This window comes from Anguilla rostrata, chromosome 11 (genome assembly GCF_018555375.3).
Source record: "Anguilla rostrata isolate EN2019 chromosome 11, ASM1855537v3, whole genome shotgun sequence".
NCBI lineage: Eukaryota > Metazoa > Chordata > Actinopteri > Anguilliformes > Anguillidae > Anguilla > Anguilla rostrata.
This window is the reverse complement of record NC_057943.1, coordinates 1,025,071-1,048,508: the sequence shown is the minus strand read 5'-3', so window position 1 is coordinate 1,048,508 and position 23,438 is coordinate 1,025,071. Positions and strand designations below refer to the sequence as shown.

The 23,438-nt window shown below is 48.2% G+C and overlaps 2 protein-coding genes across 6 annotated transcripts in view; both read left to right on the top strand.

The window, feature by feature from the left end:
• asic1a (acid-sensing (proton-gated) ion channel 1a) overlaps window positions 1–4,619 on the top strand; it is a 115,330-nt gene extending 110,711 nt beyond the window's left edge. For 3 of the 4 annotated variants that reach the window (XM_064300385.1, XM_064300388.1, XM_064300387.1), the window contains 2 exons: window positions 1,620–1,721; window positions 2,701–4,619. In XM_064300385.1, coding sequence (XP_064156455.1) covers window positions 1,620–1,721; window positions 2,701–2,796 — 198 coding nt within the window. In that variant the 3' untranslated portion in view covers window positions 2,797–4,619. Of the gene's footprint in view, window positions 1–1,619; window positions 1,726–2,700 lie in introns of all 4 variants that reach the window. The other variant, XM_064300389.1, reaches the window with a different exon arrangement.
• Window positions 4,620–5,865: 1,246 nt separating this feature from the next.
• On the top strand, window positions 5,866–23,421 carry LOC135235152 (SWI/SNF-related matrix-associated actin-dependent regulator of chromatin subfamily D member 1). 2 transcript variants are annotated; one of them, XR_010324296.1, is made up of 14 exons: window positions 5,866–6,170; window positions 10,987–11,168; window positions 11,551–11,593; window positions 12,486–12,608; window positions 13,485–13,607; window positions 14,139–14,255; window positions 15,458–15,559; window positions 15,753–15,914; window positions 16,522–16,619; window positions 16,870–17,005; window positions 18,043–18,165; window positions 19,608–19,709; window positions 22,083–22,370; window positions 22,414–23,421. XR_010324296.1 is itself a non-coding variant. In XM_064300384.1 (13 exons), exons 1-13 carry the CDS (start codon window positions 5,982–5,984, stop codon window positions 22,134–22,136), a joined length of 1,554 nt encoding a protein of 517 aa, XP_064156454.1. In that variant the 5' UTR covers window positions 5,866–5,981; the 3' UTR covers window positions 22,137–23,421. The 2 variants fall into 2 exon arrangements, 1 of the variants encoding a protein (XP_064156454.1); XM_064300384.1 differs by having other exon boundaries at window positions 22,083–23,421.
• The last annotated feature ends 17 nt before the right edge of the window (window positions 23,422–23,438 follow it).

The following is a 23,438-nucleotide window of genomic DNA, read 5'->3' as shown; positions in this document are numbered from 1 at the left end:
AGTTACTGTAGAATATTACCTATGTGAGTTAATCTGGGATATTATCTGTGTGAGTTACTGTGGGATATTACCTATGTGAGTTAATCTGGGATATTATCTGTGTGAGTTACTGTGGAGTATTACCTGTGTGAGTTAATCTGGGATATTATCTGTGTGAGTTACTGTAGAATATTACCTATGTGAGTTAATCTGGGATATTATCTGTGTGAGTTACTGTAGAATATTACCTATGTGAGTTAATCTGGGATATTATCTGTGTGAGTTACTGTAGAATATTACCTATGTGAGTTAATCTGGGATATTATCTGTGTGAGTTACTGTAGAATATTACCTATGTGAGTTAATCTGGGATATTATCTGTGTGAGTTACTGTAGAATATTACCTATGTGAGTTAATCTGGGATATTATCTGTGTGAGTTACTGTGGGATATTACCTATGTGAGTTAATCTGGGATATTATCTGTGTGAGTTACTGTAGAATATTACCTGTGTGAGTTAATCTGGGATATTATCTGTGTGAGTTACTGTAGAATATTACCTATGTGAGTTAATCTGGGATATTATCTGTGTGAGTTACTGTGGGATATTATCTGTGTGAGTTACTGTGGGGTATTACCTGTGTGAGTTACTGTAGAATATTACCTATGTGAGTTAATCTGGGATATTACCTGTGTGAGTTACTGTGGGATATTACCTGTGTGAGTTAATCTGGGATATTATCTGTGTGAGTTACTGTGGGATATTACCTGTGTGAGTTACTGTGGGATATTACCTGTATGAGTTACTGTGGAATATTATCTGTATGAGTTACTGTAGAATATTACCTGTGTGAGTTACTGTGGAGTATTACCTGCATTACAGCTGCACCAAAGCTTATCTGATGGTCAAATGCACTCTGTTGTGACCACATGTAATTTAGTCAGACTTCACAGATGGATCCACAGTGACATTTAACCAGTGTCACATAGCAGAGAGATCAGCACTCAGTCATTCCTCTGAAAATGGTCTTATTATATATGAGTCACTATTTATTTTGTAAATTCTTTTATTTGGCAAGTGCTTTTTTCCACCATGCAAGCTACTCTACTCTTACATTAAATACATATTACATGTGCAACAAAAATGAACAAACAACACTGAACAATAACACAGTGAATGAGCTCAGACAAAATCAACCTACAAGCACTTGGCTTTGTGGACTAAGAGTGTGCGAAGAATGATCATTTTTGAATATTACAAGTGTGCTTATGGTGCTTAACTCTGTGATCTACTCTAGAGGAGAAAGAGCGCGATATGAGCTGTGAAACTGAGCCTGGCTCATTGCTCGTCTGCTTTAATGAGGATTCACAGATGAAAGTGAGAAAAGCAAGGAGGTCATGAAGGGTGTAAAAACGTAACTGCTCAGTGAAGGTTTGACTAAATCCCCCCTGTCCTCCACTGCAGAACCTGTTAGCACTGGCTCCATTGTGTCAGCCACTGTGTTCGAGCACAGCCCTGTAATGTGTGTGTGCGGGTACACGTGTGTGTGTGTGTGTGTGTGTGTGTGTGTACCTATGTGTGTGTGTGTGCCTATGTGTGTGCATGTGTGTGTGACGGTGTTCATGTCTGTTCCCTGCAGGTTATTAAGTTCCAGCTGTGTCGTTGCTCTCAGAAGAAGCACAAGAACACCAACAACAACGAGCAGGGTGCTGTACTGAACCTGGAGCCTGTACAGCGTCACGTCAGTAACTATCACTGAGTACCTTACTATCACTGAGTACTATCCCTGAGTACCTTACTATCACTGAGTACCTTACTATCACTGAATACCTTACTATCACTGAGTACATTGCTATCGCTGAGTACTATCCCTGAGTACCTTACTATCACTGAGTACTATCCCTGAGTACCTTACTGTCACTGAGTACTCGCACTGAGTACCTTACTATCACTGAGTACTATCACTGAGAACCTCACTATCACTGAATACCTTACTATCACTGAGTACATTGCTATCGCTGAGTACTATCCCTGAGTACCTTACTATCACTGAGTACTATCACTGAGTACCTTACTATCACTGAGTACTATCACTGAGTACCTTACTATCACTGAGAACTATCACTGAGTACCTTACCATCATTGAGTACCTTACTATTACTGAGTAACTTAATATCACTGAGTAACTTACATTGAGTACCTTACTATCACTGAGTAGCTTCCTTTCACTCACCTCCATCGCTACCATTTAGTGACATAAGTACTAATCACAGAATAACAGTCTGAGCAATCACTATCATAAAGCATCTGCAGTATCTATCACAGACGGTGTATTAAATCCCATATAGAAAAACAGAGAGATCTGTAGTCAGATCTGTGTTCTTCTTTATGTGATTTAATATTTGATCTGCAGTCACCCTACCCTGTAGTTTGATGTGACAGTTTAGTCACATGGTTCTGATCGTAATCGGTGAGAGGAATAGCATCATGATTTTCCTAGTCTTGTCTTTTTCTTTTTCTGGGCCTGGTGTTTTTGTCTTCCTTGCTATTTGCCAACACTCCTCTATCACCCTTTCCTCGTTCCTTAACTTGTTTTATCACTCTATCCTTTTTTCTTCTTCTCTTTTCTCCTTTCCTCTGTCTGGTATTTTCGAACTGTTGAGCTATTCTTCTCTTTCCTTAATTTTCCTCTCGTCTCTTGCCTCTCTCTCATTGGCCAGACCCCCTGTGAGAATCTCCACCCCCCATCCATGTATCCTGCCAACATGCTACCTCATCAGCCGGTGCAGGGCAACTTCGAGGACTTTACCTGCTGAGCCAATCAGAGAGGAGCAAGGGGGCGGAGACTCAGACTGAGATTCCAGAGTCAAGAACACCAACTTGAATATCTCAGTGACTTTTACAGACTGTTTCAGTGAAATATATAAACAAATAGAGACAAAACTAGCAGCAGCAACATCCAAGGCAAGCAAAAGCCTTGTACTGTTGTGGGACTCTATCACACTGTCTGAGAACTGTCACCCCCTGAACAAGGAACATTTTCAGGACTTTGGGGTGAAGCCTAAGACAGCGGGGTACCCAGAGCTGGGCCAGTGTGGTCCTCACAGACTCCAAAAGGGGGGAAATGGGGGAACCTGGATCAGGAAAACAGCTGTGGACAGCCCAAAAAAGGACCACTCCAACACAGAGGAGACGCTGAGCTGTTCGGACTGTGCACTCAGGAGGGGGGGGATCTCGGGTGAGAGCCTCGGAGGTCAAACCCAGATACATTTCTGTCAGGTTGCCACAGGACTAATGAGACGATTTTCCTCTCAAGAGCATTAAAATTACATCTGACCTGACAGGTGCACCCTGGGATACTGGGGGTGTGGAAGGCAGCGAGTTCTACTCAGAGCTGCTGAATTAAATATTTGCTTAATTTCTCCAGGTTTCACCATAAAAAAGCATGCTTGTCTTTGTCCTTTTGTGTTTTTGTATTGCTATATTTATCTCATTTATGTACAGGGTGAAATATGGGTGTGTGCGTATGTTCATCAGAGAGCGTGTGTCAGAGTGTACAAGAGCATGTGTGTCAGTGAGAATATGTCTGTGTCTGTCAGTACATTATGAGTGTATGCATGCATCGTCGTGTGTGTGTGTAACTGTGTGAGCATGTACATGTGTGAGAGCGTATGCATGTGTACATTCATGCATTTATTTAAGTATGTGTGACCATATGTATATCTGTCAAAAAGACTCCCTGATCTCATAAATGATTTGAGGAGTAAGAGTGCTTTCATTTTTAAGTATATGATTGAAGTATATGATTGTTGTATTTACTGGGAAGGATTTGATTAAACGTGTGGGAAAAAACAAATGAATTCAAGTAAATTTCAATTTCAGGTAAGATTGCAATTATTTTGCTAAATATTGGAAAAATTTGGAAATTTTGGTTAAATGGAAGAGCGAATGAAATCAGTGATGATTTCTTAATTCTTCACATATGATGGTGTTCCACTATGGACCTTTAGGGAACCAAAAAAGAAAACTTCTAAAAACGTCTGATTTCAGCCCTAACCAGAGCAGGCTGAGTAAATTTCAGTTATTTTAAACCAAGAGATTTGGAGTTCATTCTCTTTTGCTAAATACATAACAATGACCTAGTTTTGCGATGCGTTATTGTGTGGTCTTTTTTGCACATTTTAGCCTTTTGGTTGTGGATGGGGTTGCGATTTGAGTTATTAAAAAATTATGTTTTAATCATTGCAGTGACTGTCATCGCTCTCAGAACTCTGCAGGATGTTTACCTTTCACTGATGAGGACTTGATGTGATGTGATGTACTTGAAAAATATCATATCAAAGCACAACAGTACCACCATGCGTATGTAAATAGCTTTCATATATATGCATATGTATGTATATATATGTGTGTGTATGTGTGTGTGTGTATATATATACATATATATATATACACACACACACAAATATTGCAGACTATGAATATTATTATTCTGACAGCTGTTATGGTCATTATTATTAATATTGTAATAACTCGCTTCTGTGTGTTTTTGTTTTTCTAAGAGATTAAAATGATATGTGATCATTCAGCCTGTTTTCCCATAACAGGCTGTTATACGGAAACAATGCTCTATATTAAAATCTATAAACATCACATAAGGTGGATAAGCAGATTATTTCTTTTTCAGAGAAGAAGCTCTGTGTTTATTGTAAATGTCGAAGGTTATGAGGAATGTGTTGACTCGTTCTTCTTGTTTCCATTTTGAGAATCTCTTGTGGACTTTACCTGGGATACGGTCCTGTCACCTGCGCCCTTTCCATAGCTTTGGTTTGGCTGGGCTTCTATGCAGCTGAAGAAAGGAAATGCATATTCGTCATCAGTTTGGCTGGAGGAGCATGTTTTAGTCTTGCTATGTGAACCAGGCTTCGGTCTATCACAGTCACAGGTAGGGATGTCACAAAACCAAAACTTTGGTAGTCAATACCAGTCCCAATGAAATTCCACAATACATCACAGGCATTTAGCAGACGCTCTTATCCAGAGTGGGTTACACAACGTTTTTACACAGCATTTACATTGCATCCATTTATACAGCTGGATATATACTGAAGCAATGCAGATTAAGTACCTTGCTCAAAGGTACAATGGCAGTGTCCTACCCAGGAATCAAATCTGTGACCCAGGAATCAAACCTATGACCTTTTAGTTACAAGCCCAGTTCCTTACCATCTATGTGCCCTAATTTGATACCATGGTAAAATAAAAGAAAAAGAAAAAAAAAAAGAAATCTCAAGTACTTCAGCAAACACTCCTTCATTAATCCTAAGGTATACAATCACACAATTGTGATTTGAATGTTCTTAATTGAACATTGTAATGCTGATGTAAAAATCAGCATTGGTAATTGAAAACAGTGGAGTAATAGAGCATTGACTTACATTCCACAGTCACAAGTAGACACAAACAGAGATATATACAGTGTCAGCCTTTCAACACAGTTAAATTGATTTGTGTGCTTGTTTAATTAAAAAAACGCACTTGAAACAGCCAACCAAATATTAAATTTACACGACAGCCGGTCAATTGTGGAACTATAGTGCTGTCATTTACGTTCTTGTATTTAATACATTATTAAAACGTTATTATTGCTACAGAATTGATATTTATCTTACATTGTATATACAGTTCGTGTATATCTTGCGGAATTTCAATAACATAATAGCTCAGTTTTAAATAAGATGTTATTTCCACAATTTCCAGGGCTGTCCTTGACCTTTTTTTGCCGGTGTAGCTAATGGCGTTCGAAGGGAGCGTCCGCCATCAGGTGGCTATCTGACGTAAGTACATGATGAGTTTGCATCACGAATCGGCGGATTCTGCGGCGCATGTGCGCAGCTCCCGCAGAGTTTTCCCTCGAGAACCGAACATCCTGGCATCGCACCGATCTCGCGATATTCTCGCGAGATCTCCAGCGAGCGACCGGCTGGTTAGCCGGGAGAAGATGGCAAGCCGCGGAGGTTTTCAAGCAGCTCCAGGTGGCGGCGGCGGAGGCATGGGCGCGGGGACTGGACCACCGGGAGTCGGTGGGCCGCCGGGCATGGGTCCGGGAACTCCGTCCGGTAGAATGGGGCCTTCCTCTGGACCGCAAAATCACCTTTACCGGTCACCGATGCCAGGCCCTGGATACCCGGTAGGACTCAACGCCGAGGAACAAAAGAGTAGTCGTGAGGGGACGGGTGGGATGGGTAGGCAGGGGGAGGGGGAATTAAATGTGAGAATCGCAACCGTCACAAGAACATCTTAAATATGTAGTTGGGCCTCGCTAACTTGCTATGGCAGATATAGGAACTTGTCTTCAGCGGGCTAACTCGCGCCGATAGCCCGTTCCCTCGCTGCACGAAGTTGATGCAGGCGTTTTGTTGCACTGGAGTGGCATTGGTCACAGTTACTCGTTAATTAACCGTGTTTCAGTTTAGTACAAAAATGCATCGACGACTTCCAGCCCTGCTGAACATTAAATACGCGTTATTTTCCAGTAGAATTGGCGCTCTACAGTGTTGCAGCCTTGGTTTCTAGCGGTAGATAAAGTGAATGTCCGGTTTGATTACGTCCGAGCTATTTGTTCCTCGCGGCATTAAGCGCACGGTTTTATTGAAAGTAAGTTACTTTTGCGCAGTTTTAATCTCCATCAGACAGTGGAATGTAAAATGCTTCAGTGTACTTACCGGTTTTGCCGAAAATCTGGCAAGTCGTAACCGTTTACACATCTCTCCTCTCTAGCTGTTGAATGCGCGCTAACTTTAGATGACAGAAGTTACTTTCCTCTTTGTCCTCCTTCCCTCCCTCCCTCATTTTCCTCCCTCCCTACCTACTCTGTTTCCTTCAGATTCAAATCCAACGTGCTTTGTTGGCAGGAAATACACACTCTCTCTCTCTCTCTCTCATGCCGTACTTTCTCTCAAAACACAATTTTCAAATTATTTCATTTATGAAACACCCATATCACGCATTAATGGTTGCACCAACTTTAGCAGCAATACTTGAAACCAAACGCTTCCTATAATTTGATATCAGTGTTTCACATCGCTGTGGAGGTAATTTAGCCCACTCTTATTGCTCAGAAATCAGAACTGCATTCATTCAGACACATTTGTAGGTTTCCAGACATGAACTTCTCATTTCAGGTCCTGCCACAACATCTCTGTTGGGTTCAAGTCAGGACTTTGACTAGGCCACTCCAAAACTTGAATTTAATTTCTTTTCAACCAATCAGATGGACTTGCATTTGTATTTCAGTTCATTGTCTTGCTGCATAACCCAGTTACACTTTAGCTTCAGCTCACGGTCAGATGTCCAGACATTCTCCCCAAGAATTTTCTGGTACAGAGCAGAATTCATGGTTGCTTCAATAATGGCAAGTTGTCCAGGTCACAAGGCACCGAAGCATCCCCATACCATCACACCACCACCACTACCACATTTGACTGTTGGCATGATGCTTTTACAGTGAAATGCTGTATTTTCTTGTGACATCCAAAAAGTTCCACTTTGACTCATCTGTGAAATCCAAGTGTTCTCAATTTGGAGATAATGGCTCTCATTGAGTCCAGAGCCTTAAAAATGGCTTTGTAACTCTTTCCAGTCTGATATATTTCAAGTCCTTTTGTCACCATCTCGTGTGAATCTTTTGATCATGGCATGGTGTGCCTGTAGAAACTTTGTGGTGACTACTTCACTCTGATGGTAAGGTTCAGTATGAGTGAGGTTTAGATTCAACAGGGCTGGGTGCAGTTAACCCTGTGTTCTGTCAGTTGAACATAATTATCAATTCAATTTGGTTAATTGGTTGATTAACTAAGGGGATCAATTACTTTTTCATGTGGGTGATATGGGTGTTTGATAGCTTTTCATTAAATAATCGTAATAATAATTTTTAAAAATGTGTTTTGTGTTTACTTAGTTTTGTCTAATCACATTTTGTCTAATGATCTGAAACCATTCAGTATGACATATGCAGTAGTAGAGGAAATCAGGAAGGGGGGCAAATACTTTTTCACTGCACTCTATATTTACGGTCTCTCTCTGTTTCTGTCTCTGTCTCCCTCCCTCTTTCCCTCCCTCCCTGCTGTAGGTTCTCTTCTGAACACAGTCTGCATTCTTTCTGTTCCTCAGACTCTGAATGCTCCTGTTCCTGTAACTAACTCCACCTGTCCCTTAAACTGTAGATGCTTCAGGGTGAGCTCACAGCTCACAGCTCACAGCGGGTGTTCATTACATTACATTACATTACAGGCATTTGGCAGACGCTCTTATCCAGAGCGACATACAACAAAGTGTATAACCATAACCAGGAACAAGTATGACGAAACCCCTAGAGAGAAGTACCGGTCCAAGTACAGGGAACAACCGCATAGTTCAACTTGGACCCTGATGGTTAAACTGATTAACACTAACAACGAGAACGGCAACAACGCAATCTATGGAAAAATAAAAATAATAATAAATAAAAATACAAGTAGTCGTTAAGACAGTTGATGTGCCTAAGTCACCTATGAAACAGCTGCCTAGTTACAACCCTAAGTTTAGTCATTTGCAGGGGGGAAGGGAGGGATGGGGAGAGGTGCAGCCTGAAGAGGTGGGTCTTCAGTCGTCGTTTGAAATGGGTCACAGTCTCAGCTGTTCTGACCTCCACAGGGAGGTCATTCCACCATCGTGGGGCCAGAACAGACAGGAGACGTGTTCTGGAAGTGCAGGTGCGAAGAGGGGGAGGTGCTAGGCGTCCTGAGGTAGCAGAACGGAGGGATCTGGCTGGCATGTAGGGTTTGAATATCTTGTGGAGGTATGCTGGGGCTGATCCCTTGACTGCCTGGTATGCTAGGACCAATGTTTTAAATTTTATGCAAGCTATAACAGGCAGCCAGTGGAGGGTAGTGAGCAGGGGAGTGACGTGGGAGTGTCTGGGGAGGTTGAAGACCAGACGAGCCGCTGCATTCTGAATGAGCTGCAGGGGTCTGGTGGCAGATGCCGGTAGTCCAGCCAGAAGAGAGTTGCAGTAGTCCAGGCGGGATAATGTTCAAACTGCTTAAAATGGCTTCCAGCTGAGGAAGGGTCATAAAGCCGAGCACATGGCGTAGCTCTACTTTAAACACGGTCACTTCTTTTACATTACATTACATTACATTACATTACATTACAGGCATTTAGCAGACGCTCTTATCCAGAGCGACTTACACAACTTTTTACATAGCACTTTACATTGTATCCATTTATACAGCTGGATATATACTGAAGCAATGCAGGTTAAGTACCTTGCTCAAGGGTACAACGGCAGTGTCCTTACCGGGAATCGAACCTGCGACCTTTCGGTTACAAGCGCAGTTCCTTACCCACTGTGCCACACTCTGTCCTATGTTGTTGAATATGTTTCTTTTGAACGTTTGTCAGATATAATGCATATTATGTCTGCTCACTGTGTGGATGCCCTTGAGTGTGACTTGACTTTGGGACATCAGTGTGAAGTGTTTATGCGGAGCGTGCTCAGAACGCACAGCTGTCTCTGGACGGTAACGGGTCAGGAAGGCGTGCGCATGCCTCCATGTGAGTGCATATCATTCATACCCGGCCCTCCGTGCCCTGGCGCAGGAGCTGTGAATGCTTCCTGCAGAAGTTCACAGCGTGACTAATGTCTGAAGCTGAGCACAGTGTGTCTCCGGAGCTGAAGCTGAGCACAGTGTGTCTCCGGAGCTGAAGCTGAGCACAGTGTGTCTCCGGAGCTGAAGCTGAGCACAGTGTGTCTCCGGAGCTGAAGCTGAGCACGGCGTGTCTCCGGAGCTGAAGTGTGTGCACACGGCTGCTGTCTATGCTGAATATGTGCGCAATAAAGGACCCCCCCCCCCCCCCCCCCCCGCTCTTTTGTATTGGTGGCGTTACCGCGGCGCTAGCGGGTGTAAAGGATGTTCGGCACGCCGGGCCTGGCCTTGAGCGCCGCCGCGGGAGTCTGCCTCTCGGGCCGAGAGAGAGAGAGAGAGCCCGTGCTGGCGGGCTGCACTTGTTGTACGTCGCTCTGGATAAGAGCGTGTAAATGCCTGTAATGTAATGTAGTGTGTGTGTGTGTATGTATAGTGTATAGATTGTGTGTATGTGTTTATAGTGTGTGTATAGAGCGTTTGTATAGAGTATGTGTGTAGTGTGTGCGTATAGTGTATTGTATGTATAGCGTGTGTGTGTGTATAGTGTATAGTGTGTGTGTATAGTGTATTGTCCTAATCGTGGGTGGGGGGGTGCACATGCTCAGTTCCGCTTTCTGCCTGCTCCTGGCTCCTCTGTGTGTGATGTCACTACCTGAGACTCCGCCCAGGGAATGTTGGTCATGTCCTAGAGCTAATCAATTAACTTTTTCTTTCTCTCTTTACTGTTGGGGTATACTGCATCTGTTAGGTAACTGTTTTGATGTTCTTTCGTTTTTTTTGTTTTATTAATTAATTATTTTTTTACAATGTTATACCATAATACAGCACCCAGTCCAAAGAGAAAATGAACTAGGACAGGCTGGTGACCTTCATGCCAGTAGAGGGTAGTATAGGCACTTGAATCATAACATTTATAGTAGCTTATGCTCATGTCCAATGCTTGTCCTTATAACACATCACATTAAAAATAAAGATACTACAAAAGGTAAACAAAATCTGAGAGACAAGTGAATTGGGGCGACGTGTGTGTGCTTCTGGTGCCGGTACACACTGGGGACAGTGGTTTGAGTTGATGTAAATGTGTGTTGGCTGAAGGGAGTGTGTGTGTATGTGTGTGTGTGTGTGTGAGTGTGTGTGTGTGAGAGAGATTCTGTTGCAGGTGCAGTGAGGACTCAGAGGCAGTTCTCAGGTGTGGGTGTAAATGTGTGTCGGAGTGTAAACTGCAGTGTTCAGCTTATAAGCAGTTTCCCTTTTCCAGCAGTACAGTCCCCCCCCCCCCCCCAAAGGTGATCCCAGATTTCTTTGTGCCCCCCCCAGAGACCCGGGATGCCTCCGGGAGCCCGCATGACCCCCCAGGGTCCGGCGATGGGTCCCCCCGGCTACGGTTCTAGCCCCATGTCCCGTCCCGGGATGCCTGGCATGGACCCCTCCCGGAAACGGCCCACCCCCCCACAGATGCAGCAGGTCCAGCAGCAGGCCGTCCAGAACCGAAACCAACAGTAAGAGTCCCGGGACCCTCCCATCCCCCCACCCCACGCCCAACATCACACACTTCACCGGGGTGGGGGGCCGTTTCAGTCTGTAAAACCACCTGTCCTGTCGAGTCAGTTACGTTTTCCTTCCCTCTCACTTACTTAGACAACAGCAGAGTTAACAAGTTGCTGAAGTCAGTGGAAAGAGATTTTTAACCCAGCGTCTCGCTCCCCAAGCTCTAACCCAGCGTCTCGCTCCCCGAGCTCTAACCCAGCGTCTCGCTCCCCAAGCTCTAACCCAGCGTCTCGCTCCCCGAGCGCTAACCCAGCGTCTCGCTCCCCCAGCTCTAACCCAGCGTCTCGCTCCCCGAGCTCTAACCCAGCGTCTCCCCATCCTGTGTCTCCACAGTGCCAAGAAGAAGAAGATGGCCGATAAGATTCTACCTCAGAGGGTGAGTGTTGACCTTTGACCTTTTCAGGAAATGGATGAGGACCCTTCTGTGTGTGCACACGTGTGTTTGTGTATAGTGTATGTTTATAGTATACAATAACTCTAGATCAGGGAGCTGTGTGTGTAGTGTATGTGTATTTATATTGTGTGCGTGTGTGTGGTTTGTGCGTGTTTATTGTGTGTATAGTGTATATAGTTGGGGTACAGTAACTCTAGATCAGGGAGCTCTGTGTGTATAGTGTATATTGTGTGTGGTTAGTGTATGTGTGTGTGTGTGTGTATAGTGTATGTAGACAGGGTAAAGTAACGCTCTCTGGAGATCAGAGAGCTCTCTGAGGGTGTATTGTGTGTGTATAGTGTATATAGTTGGGGTAAAGTAACACCCTCTCTCTGTAGATCAGGGAGCTCTGTGTGTATAGTGTGTGTATATTGTATATATTTGGGGTATAGTTACTTTTTATCTGTAGATCAGGAGCTCTGTGTGTATAGTGTGTGTATATTGTATATATTTGGGGTACAGTAACTTCCTATCTGTAGATCAGGAGCTCTGTGTGTATAGTGTGTGTATATTGTATATATTTGGGGTACAGTAACTCTCTCTCTGTAGATCAGGGAGCTCTGTGTGTATAGTGTGTGTATATTGTATATATTTGGGGTACAGTAACTCTCTCTCTGTAGATCAGGGAGCTCTGTGTGTATAGTGTGTGTATATTGTATATATTTGGGGTACAGTAACTCTCTCTCTGTAGATCAGGGAGCTGTGTGTGTATAGTGTGTGTATGTTGTATATATTTGGGGTACAGTAACTCTCTCTCTGTAGATCAGGGAGCTCTGTGTGTATAGTGTGTGTATAGTGTATGTAGTCAGGGTAAAGTAACGCTCTCTCTCTGTAGATCAGGGAGCTGGTCCCGGAGTCTCAGGCCTACATGGACCTGCTGACATTTGAGCGGAAGCTGGATCAGACCATCATGCGCAAGCGGCTGGACATCCAGGAGGCGCTCAAGAGACCCATAAAGGCATGGAGAGCCCCGTCTCTCCCCTCTCCTCACCCCCAAACCCTGTTTCTCACCCCCAAACCCCATCTCTCCCCTCCCCAAATCCCCCTCACCCCCAAACCCCATCTCACCCCCAAACCCTGTCTCTCCCCTCTCCAAACCCCATCTCACCCCCAAACCCTGTCTATAATCCCCCTCACCCCCAAACCCCGTCTCTCCCCTCCCCTCACCCCAAACCCTGTTTCTCACCCCCAAACCCTGTCTCTAATCCCCCTCACCCCCAAACCCCGTCTCTCCCCTCCCCTCACCCCCAAACCCTGTCTCTAATCCCCCTCACCCCCAAACCCTGTCTCTAATCCCCCTCACCCCCAAACCCCATCTCACCCCCAAACCCTGTCTCTAATCCCCCTCACCCCCAAACCCATCTCACCCCCAAACCCTGTCTCTAATCCCCCTCACCCCCAAACCCCATCTCACCACCCCCCTCACCCCCAAACCCTGTCTCTTTCCTCCCCTCACCCCCAAACCCTGTCTCTCCCCTCCCCAAACCCTGTCTCTACCCCCACCCCACCCCAAACCCCATCTCACCCCCAAACCCTCTCTCCCCTCCCCAAACCCATCTCACTCCAAACCCTGTCTCTACCCCCCTCCCCTTTGCCCCAAACCCTGTCTCTGCCCCCACCCCACCCCCAAACCCTGTCTCTCACCCCCCTCCCACCCCAAACCCTGTCTCTACCACCCCTTCCCTCAACCCATCTTTCACCCCCAAACCCTGTCTCTCACCCCCAAATGCTGTCCCTCTCTCCCCCCTTTTTTTCTCAAACCCTGTCTCCCTCCACCTTCAGCCGCCACCCCCCACCCCTCCCGTCTGAAGCTCTTCCTGTGTCTGTATTTCAGCAAAAGCGCAAGCTCCGCATTTTCATCTCCAACACCTTCAACCCTGCCAAGGCGGACGCCGAAGACAGCGAGGGCACTGTTGCATCATGGGAGCTCCGCGTGGAGGGGCGGCTGCTGGAGGACGTGAGTGACGCGGACTGCCTTGGGGGGGGGGGGGGTGCCTGTACCCCCCCAGGGGAGATTAAACGCACCTGAAGCATACCTGAGCTTCTCACACTTCTGAAGAGCACAGAACGTTACTGTCGACAGTCTGCCGACAGTCTGCAGCTGATTGGTCCATATCCAGGCTGCCCAGCCCTGCTCCTGGAGCTCTCCCATCCTGTAGGCTTTCATTTCGGCCCTAATATGGCCCACCTGACTCTACTAATTAGCACCTCAGTGAGATCTCTGGCTGTTGAGTGAGATGTGCTGTATTAGGGTTGGATTGAAAACCTGCAGGACGGTAGATCTCCAGGAACAGGGTAGGGCAGCCCTGGTGAATATTGTACTACAGTAACAGGTGAATGATGATTGGTTGTTATGATCATCTTTAGGGTTTCTGACTTGTACATTTCCAGCATATGGAAGTGTATATGAGAAGCTGTAAGATGATTGTGCTGTACCTGCAGAGTTCCGCAGTGCAGGATGTCTGTTCTGTGTGCCCCCCCCCCACAGGCCACCGTGTCCAAGTACGAGGCCACCAAGCAGAAGAGGAAGTTCTCCTCCTTCTTCAAATCGCTCGTGATCGAGCTGGACAAGGACCTGTACGGACCCGACAACCACCTGGTGGAGGTGTGTACCCCTCTTTCCTAAAGGAGCGTTCCCATGGGGGAAAAGCATGGGTGAAGCAGCCCAAGGCACACCTTGTCCGGTAGCTGGTTGCTGTTCAGGGAGAGCGTATCGTGGCCAGTTTTCTAGGTAGAAGTCGAGGAAGACAACATAAGACCCATTTTATTTAGGCTTATATCATGGTGGTGATATTTTGCATAGGCTATAGTCTATGCCCTTGGTTCTCTTACTGAAGATGAGTAGGCCCGTCAGTGCGTGTTATTGCAGCGAGTCCCGCCCCCAGCCACCGCGCGGTCGATAAAGCGAAGGGCTTCCTCTCATTTTTAACGTGGGGCTGCTCTGCTCGTCTCGGTGGATTTGTTAGCGCAAACAGGGCTGGTTCGTACCGCTCGGCGTGGATCGTGTTGGCGTTCCCGTCCCTTCATGCTCAGGTGTTTGATGTGATTTAGGCTGTTTGTGAAGCCTGTATTTAAATCCCCTCTGCAGCTGCTGCTGCCCCACACCTCGCAAAATGCCTGGAGCCAGATCGTGCTGCTGTGAGCCGTTGCAGAGTTTGTCTTTTCCGACGGGATTTCCCTGTCATTCCCTACATCAAAGAGCGATTCTAACTGCCTATTATGCCATGTTCTGTTTTGTCGATGTGCTGTACTCCCTGTGCCCAGTTACTCAGTGCTAATGCACTGTGGTATTGTCTGCCCACTGTGTTTTTCACCATCCATGAGTTTCTTTTTCTAAACTGGGGGGTGGTGTTTGGTGGGGGGGGGGTTTATACAGGCAGTCATGATTAATACGACCATCAGGTGTCACGAGCATATCAGAGAACAACTGCTGGCTGCATAAATAATAACTAACACTTCACATGTTTATTATTAGTGTCGGAAACATGGTCACAAAGGTAATGGGTGTTCTGAGACGGGCTACTAGGCTGGTTTCAGTGTTTTAGGGGTGGGGAGAAAAGGAACAGAAATACGATTCTGTTTTTAAGCCCTGCTTTTCTCTGGGTTGAGCTCTCTGCTTTTAATGCTTTAAATCGCAGTGAGTCTTCAGGGCTTCAAGCGTGTCCAGAATGTTAACACTCTTCTTTCTTTCTTTTTTAAACCTCTCCCCTCGTTCTGTCTCTCTCTCTCTGTCTCCCTCCCTCTCACCCCCTCCCTCTCTCTCACTCCTCCTCTTCCCCCTCTCTCTCTGCCCCCCCCCCCCCCCAGTGGCACAGGACTCCCAGCACTCAGGAGACGGATGGGTTCCAGGTGAAGAGGCCGGGGGACGTGGGGGTTCGCTGCACCGTGCTGCTCATGCTCGATTACCAGGTGCTCTGCTCAGTCAGGACATCCCCCTCCGTCGTGATATGAATCATATCGTGACAGACCTGAGCATGGCGTTTTGAAATGCTGTGCTATGCCTTTCCCCTTTATGCTTCTCTCCGTAAACCATTCTCCTGCTACGTCCGTTTTCTCTGCCTCATTCTGTTTCTCCCTCCCTCTCCTCCCCCCCGCCCCCCAGCCCCCCCAGTTTAAGCTGGACCCCCGCCTGGCCCGCATGCTGGGGATCCACACGCAGACCCGGCCCGTCATCATCCAGGCCCTGTGGCAGTACGTCAAGACCCACAAGCTGCAGGACCCCCACGAGAGAGAGTTCATCAACTGCGACAAGTACCTGCAGCAGGTAAACCCCTGTGTGACTATTTGGGTGTTGGGGTGTAGTGTGCGGGTGTTGGGTTTCAGTGTGGGGGTGTTGGGGTGCAGTGTGTGGGTGTTGGGGTGCAGTGTGTGGGTGTTGGGGTGCAGTGTGTGGGTGTTGGGTTGCAGTGTGGGGGTGTTGGGGTGCAGTGTGTGGGTGTTGGGGTACAGTGTGTGGGCGTTGGGTTGCAGTGTGGGGGTGTTGGGGTGCAGTGTGTGGGTGTTGGGGTACAGTGTGTGGGCGTTGGGTTGCAGTGTTGGGGTGTAGTGTTGGGTGTTGGGGTACAGTGTGTGGGCGTTGGAGTGCAGTGTGTGGGTGTTGGGGTACAGTGTGTGGGCGTTGGGGTGTAGTGTGCGGGTGTTGGGTTGCAGTGTGGGGGTGTTGGGGTGCAGTGTGTGGGCGTTGGGGTGCAGTGTAGGGGTGTTGGGGTGCAGTGTGGGGGTGTTGGGGTGCAGTGTGGGGTGTTGGGGTGCAGTGTGTGGGCGTTGGGGTACAGTGTGTGGGCGTTGGGGTGCAGTGTGGGGGCGTTGGGGTGCAGTGTGGGGGCGTTGGGATGCAGTGTTGGAAGCTGACGTTGTTCTGCTGTTTGCAGATATTTGAGACTCACAGAATGAAGTTCTCAGAGATCCCTCAGCGTCTGCATGCCCTGCTGATGCCTCCTGAACCAATCATCATCAACCACATCATCAGGTGACCTTTGACCTCCCCATACACACTCTGGTCTGTCTGTGTCATGTTTTTGCTTTGGATCAGTAGTGGACAAAGTCACTGATCTTTATAGATGGGATTTAACTATTTCACTACTGCGCTCAGCTCGACAGCATTTAGAGCGCGTGCTTCGTGGCGACTCGTTAGCGTTTTAATTGTAAAGGGTGTGTTTCTGGAGTAATCCTCCGAGTGGCGCTGTTGCAGCAGACTGAGCCTGTCTCCTGTGTGTCAGTGTGGACCCGAATGACCAGAAGAAGACGGCCTGCTATGACATCGACGTGGAGGTGGACGACACGCTCAAGACGCAGATGAACTCCTTCCTGCTGTCCACTGCCAGCCAGCAGGAGATCGCTGGGCTGGACAACAAGGTCCGCTCCCCCACCACCCCCTATCTGTGCCCCCATCTCCCCAACACCCCCTCTCTGTGCCCCCATCTCCCCAACACCCCCTCTCTGTGCCCCCATCTCCCCAACACCCCTCTCTGTGCCCCATCCCCAACACCCCCTCTCTGTGCCCCATCTCCCAACACCCCTCTCTGTGCCCCCATCTCCGCAGCCCCCTGCTCCCCCGCAGTGCACCCTCCCCCTTCCCTGCTTCCACTGCCCCTACTTTGTTTTTGTTGTGTAATGAGATCCAAGAGTGCGGCTGCTTCCTGCAGCCAGTACAGCAACACAGAGCTCTATTGTGCTGGTCTGACTGCTTTTCATGCTGGTCCAGCTAGTTCTAGGCTGTGTGTCTGTGTGTGTGTGTGTCTGTCTGTGTGCACGTCTGTCTGTCTGTCTGTGAATGTCTGTGTGTCTGGCTGTGTGCGTATGTGTGCATGTCTGTGTGTGTGTGTGTGTCTGTCTGTGTGCACGTCTGTCTGTATGTCTGTGTGTCTGGCTGTGTGTGTGTGTGTGTGTGTGTGTGTGTGTGTGTGGTATAGTCAAAAAAAGCAAATTGAAGAATGAAAGGCAGGCTCAGTGAAGCAGTTTTTAATGACTGCAGCCCAAAGCAGGAATAACCCTCAGAACGTACCTGGGCTGGACATGTTAGTACCGCTCTCTGATTTTACACCTTTAGATCTAGATACCAGCACTGGGTCCACCTGCCATTAGTCTCCTTTCCCTACTGGAGATGACTGGGATTAATTTTACTGGTTCTTTATTCCTGTCATGTCCAGTGACTGTTACTGTGAGTTTGAGTCAGTTAGTCTGAGTCAGTCAGTCAGTCAGTGACTGCTGTGCGTTAGGTAAAGGTGCTGATTGACTGCAGTCCTGTGTGTGACGTGCTGATTGGAGCATGCTGGTCAGAGCGAGCGTGCTGATTGGAGCTCGCTGATTGGAGCGTTCTGATTGGAGCACACTGATTGGTGCATGATGGTTGGAGCGTGCTGATTGGAGCTCGCTGTTCTTGCTCTCCACAGATCCATGAGACGATCGAGACCATAAACCAGCTGAAGACACAGAGGGAGTTCATGCTGAGCTTCGCCAGAGATCCACAGGGCTTCATCAACGACTGGCTGCAGTCACAGTGCAGGGACCTCAAGGTACTACATTTCCCATAATTCCCCTTAACGCATTCCCACCCCGGTTCTGAAACGGGCCGTGGGTCGGGTTCAGCTGTGTGGGGGGCCATGCGGGGAATACGATGAGAAACGGAACAAAGGCCAGCAGTGTGTGCCCCCCCCCCACAACGACTCGAGCACACTCTGCACCCTGGGCTGTTTTGGCTGCTTCAGTTCCTCCTTAAACAGTGGCAGCCGCTGGCCAATCACTGAGCTGCTTTCAGTACATACAAACTGAGGAAAAGAGAGAGAGAGGGAGAGTGGGACAGAGAGAGAGAGAGAGAGAGAGAGAGAGAGTAGGAGAGAAGGAAAGAGAGATCGAGAGAGAAAGAGAGAGGGACAGAGAGATCGAGAGAGAAAGAGAGAGGGACAGAGAGAGAGAGAGGGGGAAATGCAGTGAGCTAAACTGTCCAGCCAGCAGGGTACAAGGTTCATTGTTTTTCTTTTTTCTTTCTTTGATTGTGAAACTGTGCCATGGCTACTGTTTCACACGGTGTCCCACTGGGGGCGGGGGCTGCAGGGAGGGGTGAGGGGGATGTGGACAGACCCTGTTTCACCCTGTTTTAGGGAGTAGCACACAGGGTTACTGATAACATAACGTTAACAAAACATAACATGCAAGACAACATACAACACATTTCACGTGTGAGGTGATGTACGCAGGTGTAAAGGTGTGTGTGTAAGGTGCGCAGGTGTAAAGGTGTGTGTGGTGTGTAAAGGTGTGTGTGTAAGGTGCGCAGGTGTAAAGGTGTGTGTGAGGTGTAAAGGTGTGTGTGTAAGGTGCGCAGGTGTAAAGGTGTGTGTGTGTAAGGTGCACAGGTGTAAAGGTGTGTGTGAGGTGTGAAGGTGTGTGTGTAAGGTGCGCAGGTGTAAAGGTGTGTGTGTAAGGTGCACAGGTGTAAAGGTGTGTGTGAGGTGTAAAGGTGTGTGTGTAAGGTGCGCAGGTGTAAAGGTGTGTGTGTAAGGTGCACAGGTGTAAAGGTGTGTGTGAGGTGTAAAGGTGTGTGTTTAAGGTGCGCAGGTGTAAAGGTGTGTGAGGTGTAAAGGTGTGTGTGTAAGGTGCGCAGGTGTAAAGGTGTGTGTGTAAGGTGCGCAGGTGTAAAGGTGTGTGTGAGGTGTAAAGGTGTGTGTGTAAGGTGCGCAGGTGTAAAGGTGTGTGTGTAAGGTGCACAGGTGTAAAGGTGTGTGTGAGGTGTAAAGGTGTGTGTGTAAGGTGCACAGGTGTAGAGGTGTGTGTGTAAGATGTAAAGGTGTGTGTGAGGTGTAAAGGTGTGTGTGTAAGGTGCGCAGGTGTAAAGGTGTGTGTGAGGTGTAAAGGTGTGTGTGTAAGGTGCGCAGGTGTAAAGGTGTGTGTGAGGTGTAAAGGTGTGTGTGTAAGGTGCGCAGGTGTAAAGGTGTATGTGGTGTGTGTCGTGTTGTTGCAGACGATGACGGATGTGGTGGGGAACCCGGAGGAGGAGCGGATGGCTGAGTTCTACTTCCAGCCCTGGGCCCAGGAGGCCGTCTGCCGCTATTTCTACTCCAAGGTGAGCCCCGCCCACTGGCCCCGCCCACACACACTGGCCCCGCCCACACACTCTGACCCCACACACACAAGCCCCGCCCACTGGCCCCACCCACACAGTCTGACCCCACACACACAAGCCCCGCTCACACACTAACCCCACCCCCAACACTAACTCAGCCCCTGCACTAACCCTGGTCACATGCACTGGCCCCACCCACACATACTACGCCCACCCTAACCCCGCCCTGTCATTGCTCAGGTGAGCCCAGTCTGCCCTGCGCAGAATGTACCTGCTCAGACGAGGCAGGGGCTTCACTGAGCTCACCCTGCGCTGCTCACCCTGCGCTGCTCACCCTGCGCTGCTCACCCTGCGCTGCTCACCCTGCGCTGCTCACCCTGCGCTGCTCACCCTGCGCTGCTCACCCTGCGCTGCTGCCAGAGCTCTGTGCTGGAGTCCTTCCCCGGGGGCGGCACTGGGCTGTTTCAGGGAGCAGGGTCACTCTGTTACCTGGATACCTGCGCTGAGTAAAACCCGGGAAGGCTCTTTTTACCTCAGTCCATGTTCCAGATTTGGGAAGGCTCTGGGTTTTTCTCGGTGCAGTTATCTAGCTAACTCAGTAATCCTGCTTTGGGAGACAGGGCCCAGCTGCAGCCCCAGGGTGCCAGTCTGTTAGATGCATGGCTGCTTGTGTAACTGTCAGAGTCACCTGTGCAGGAGTGTGAATACTGTGCTAGAGCCTGCACTGCGAGTTGGGTACAGAGTCACCTGTGCAGGAGTGTGAATACTGTGCTAGAGCCTGCACTGAGAGTTGGGTACAGAGTCACCTGTGCAGGAGTTGAATACTGTGCTAGAGCCTGCACTGAGGTTGGTTACAGAGTCACCTGTGCAGGAGTGTGATCTGTGCTAGAGCCTGCACTGGAGTTGGTACAGAGTCACCTGTGCAGAGTGTGAATACTGTCTAGAGCCTGCCTGAGGTTGGGTACAGAGTCCTGTGCAGGAGTGTGAATACTGTGCTAGCCTGCACTGAGAGTTGGTTAAGAGTCACCTGTGCAGGAGTGTGAACTGTGCTAGAGCCTGCACTGGAGTTGGTACAGAGTCACCTGTGCAGGAGTGTGAATACTGTGCTAGAGCCTGCACTGGGAGTTGGGTACAGAGTCACCTGTGCAGGAGTGTGAATACTGTGCTAGAGCCTGCACTGGTAGTTGGGTACAGAGTCACCTGTGCAGGAGTGTGAATACTGTGCTAGAGCCTGCACTGGTAGTTGGGTACAGAGTCATGCAGGCTTGTGACCGAGTGACGGTGTAATGTTGTTTATCTCCGCTGGCGGAGAGGAGGAACCTGTACAGGCCGTCATTCCGCTAAAATTCCCCAGAGAAGTCTCGGACTCTTCAGAGGCAGATTCCTCACATTCCTCCCCACGTGCGGCTCTGTGTTGCAGGAGTTAGCTCATTAAATGCATTACTGCAGCAGCTCTGGTTTAAAGTCCTCCATTTCATTCATGGAGTTTAGGATGAAGCAGTTTCCCTCAGTTACCAAGTTTCCTACACAGCTGGTTTCCGTGGGTAACAATAACGACCGGTTTCCGTGGGTAACCGTATCAGCCGGTTTCCGTGGGTTACTGTAACAGCTGGTTTCCGTGGGTTACTGTAACAGCTGGTTTCCGTGGGTTACTGTAACAGCTGGTTTCCGTGGGTTACTGTAACAGCTGGTTTCCGTGGGTACTGTAACAGCTGGTTTCCGTGGGTACCTGCAGTGTAACAGGCTGCAGTGTGGCAGTAATTCCAGCTGCTCAGCAGTCTGTAGAGCCGTTTTATTTCGGCCTCCTAAGTCAGGCTCTCATAAAGGCCTGTGGCTGCTGACAGTGACACTACTGTGGCAGTAAACATGCACGTGGGCGGTAATGTGACTGGACCCCACCCCCCCACCCCGCTGGAACAGTCTGGTCTCGTGCCATTGGCTGACTGCTGAGGGGAACTGTGTCTTCTGTTTGAAGCCACTTCTGGCCTCAAATTCGCTTTAGCATTCTAAAGTAATTCTCTTAAGTGTAATGTGGTTTGCTGGTAATGGAGCCATGTTTTGTAGCTGTAATCATATATTTCCTTTCTGTAACTCGTGCTGTATAATCGGGGGGGGGGGGAGGCCGGGGAGGCCGGGGGGGTTGGGCTGGTGTAACTGGCTGGGGAACCTGCTGGTCAGATTCATGGGGGTGTTAATGAACACACAGATTTGTTGATAGCCGGCAGCTTGGCTGGGGCTCCCTGTTCTTGGCGGTTAGGCGGTAAGTGCCGCAGCTCGAGCGGAAAGGGAGCGGGGGTCTGCTCTGCGCAGCAGGGGATTGTGGGAGTAGCAGGGGATTGTGGGAGCTGAACCCCCTCTCCCCTCTCCTTCCAGGTGCAGCAGAGGAGGCGGGAACTGGAGCAGGCACTGGGCATCAGGAACACCTAGGAGCCAGGTGTCGCAGAGAGAAGAGGATTCTGGGAAATGCGCTCGGGGGCAATAGGTCCCCCCCCCCCCAAAGAAAACCGTACAGGCGCCCCGCAGCTCTCTCTCTCTCCCCCAGCTTGGCCTTTCATGTCCTGGAAAGGGTTCGTCTGGCTGACCTCTTGCTACCTCTTGCCCCCCTAAACCTCCCCCCCCCTTCACGCCTGTACTGCTTTACTGGGTCTAACAGCCCCCCAGGTCCAGGGCCGGCTCCTCAGTTTGGAGGGTGAATTCACACCAGCCAGTGTTCCCCTCTGGGACTCCCGCTGTATTTGGGTCCAGCCATCAGGGGGTGAAATTTGATTGGCTGTCCCTGATTTTTTATTTTTTTGACCTTGGTGACAGTGGAAAGGTTTGGCTATATTTTCCCCAAGTTTCCATTCCACACCAATATTCCATTTTCAGCTAGGTCATTCTGATAGTTCAGGTGAAGTTCAGTGATCTGAAATAAATTTCTCCGCCACCTCTTTTGGGACAATGTCACAAAGACATGAACACATTTCCATTTCCATTATTATCATTATCATTATTATTATTATTATACCATTATTCTCCTCTGTGTGTTAGCTTTTAATAAGTAGCGTGGCCTGCCTTTTGTTATTAATGTCGGCGGACACGTTTGAGAAGACCAAGTTTGAAGGACCTTTGCTAGGATTAAGCTGATGTATTTGTAGTTTGCAGAAGGAAGTAGAATAGTGTCTCTGAGCTGTAAGGCTGCAAATATGCCCAGGGAATGTGGATGGGTGGGGGTGGGGGGGGTTGGGGAGGGGGGGGGGGGGTTACAAGGTGCTGTCTTACAGAACAGAGTGTGTACCTTAATACTCTATATATCTAACCTATGAGTGTCTTTGAAGAGGAACACTGATTATTTAGACATGACTACTGATGCATATACTTGCTGTGTTGAATATTTCTCATACAGAAAAGCCATAAAAAGCAGTTGGTAAGTTAAAGTAGTCGCAGGGTTCAAATCCAGATATTTAAAGTCTTATTGTGGTTTCGCCCAGTTTTCTTCTGTTTTTAAGGAGTGGCGTGAAGATGCTGCTGTTTCCACAGCTCAGGAGTGTTTCTGCGAGAAAAGATCTCAAATGATTGAAATGTGCTTAATTCTAGTTTAACTGAGTTTGAATTCAATTAGTTTAATTTTAGGATTTGTTTACCTATCCCCTTATGGACCAAGTATATTTTCTGTTTTGTTGTTTATTGTATGAGTTTATTCCCAGTTTTAATAAAGTGCTTAATGAGTTAATCCTGGCCTTGCATCCC

What these genes read in the sequence shown, in the direction of transcription:
- LOC135235152 (XM_064300384.1), top strand. Translation starts at nt 5,982, where the DNA reads ATGGCAAGCCGCGGAGGTTTTCAAGCAGCTCCAGGTGGCGGCGGCGGA. An exon ending in CGCTCAAGAGACCCATAAAG is followed by an intron (nt 12,609 to 13,484) that starts GCATGGAGAGCC and finishes TCTGTATTTCAG; the next exon opens with CAAAAGCGCAAGCTCCGCAT. An exon ending in GCCGCTATTTCTACTCCAAG is followed by an intron (nt 19,710 to 22,082) that starts GTGAGCCCCGCC and finishes CTCTCCTTCCAG; the next exon opens with GTGCAGCAGAGGAGGCGGGA.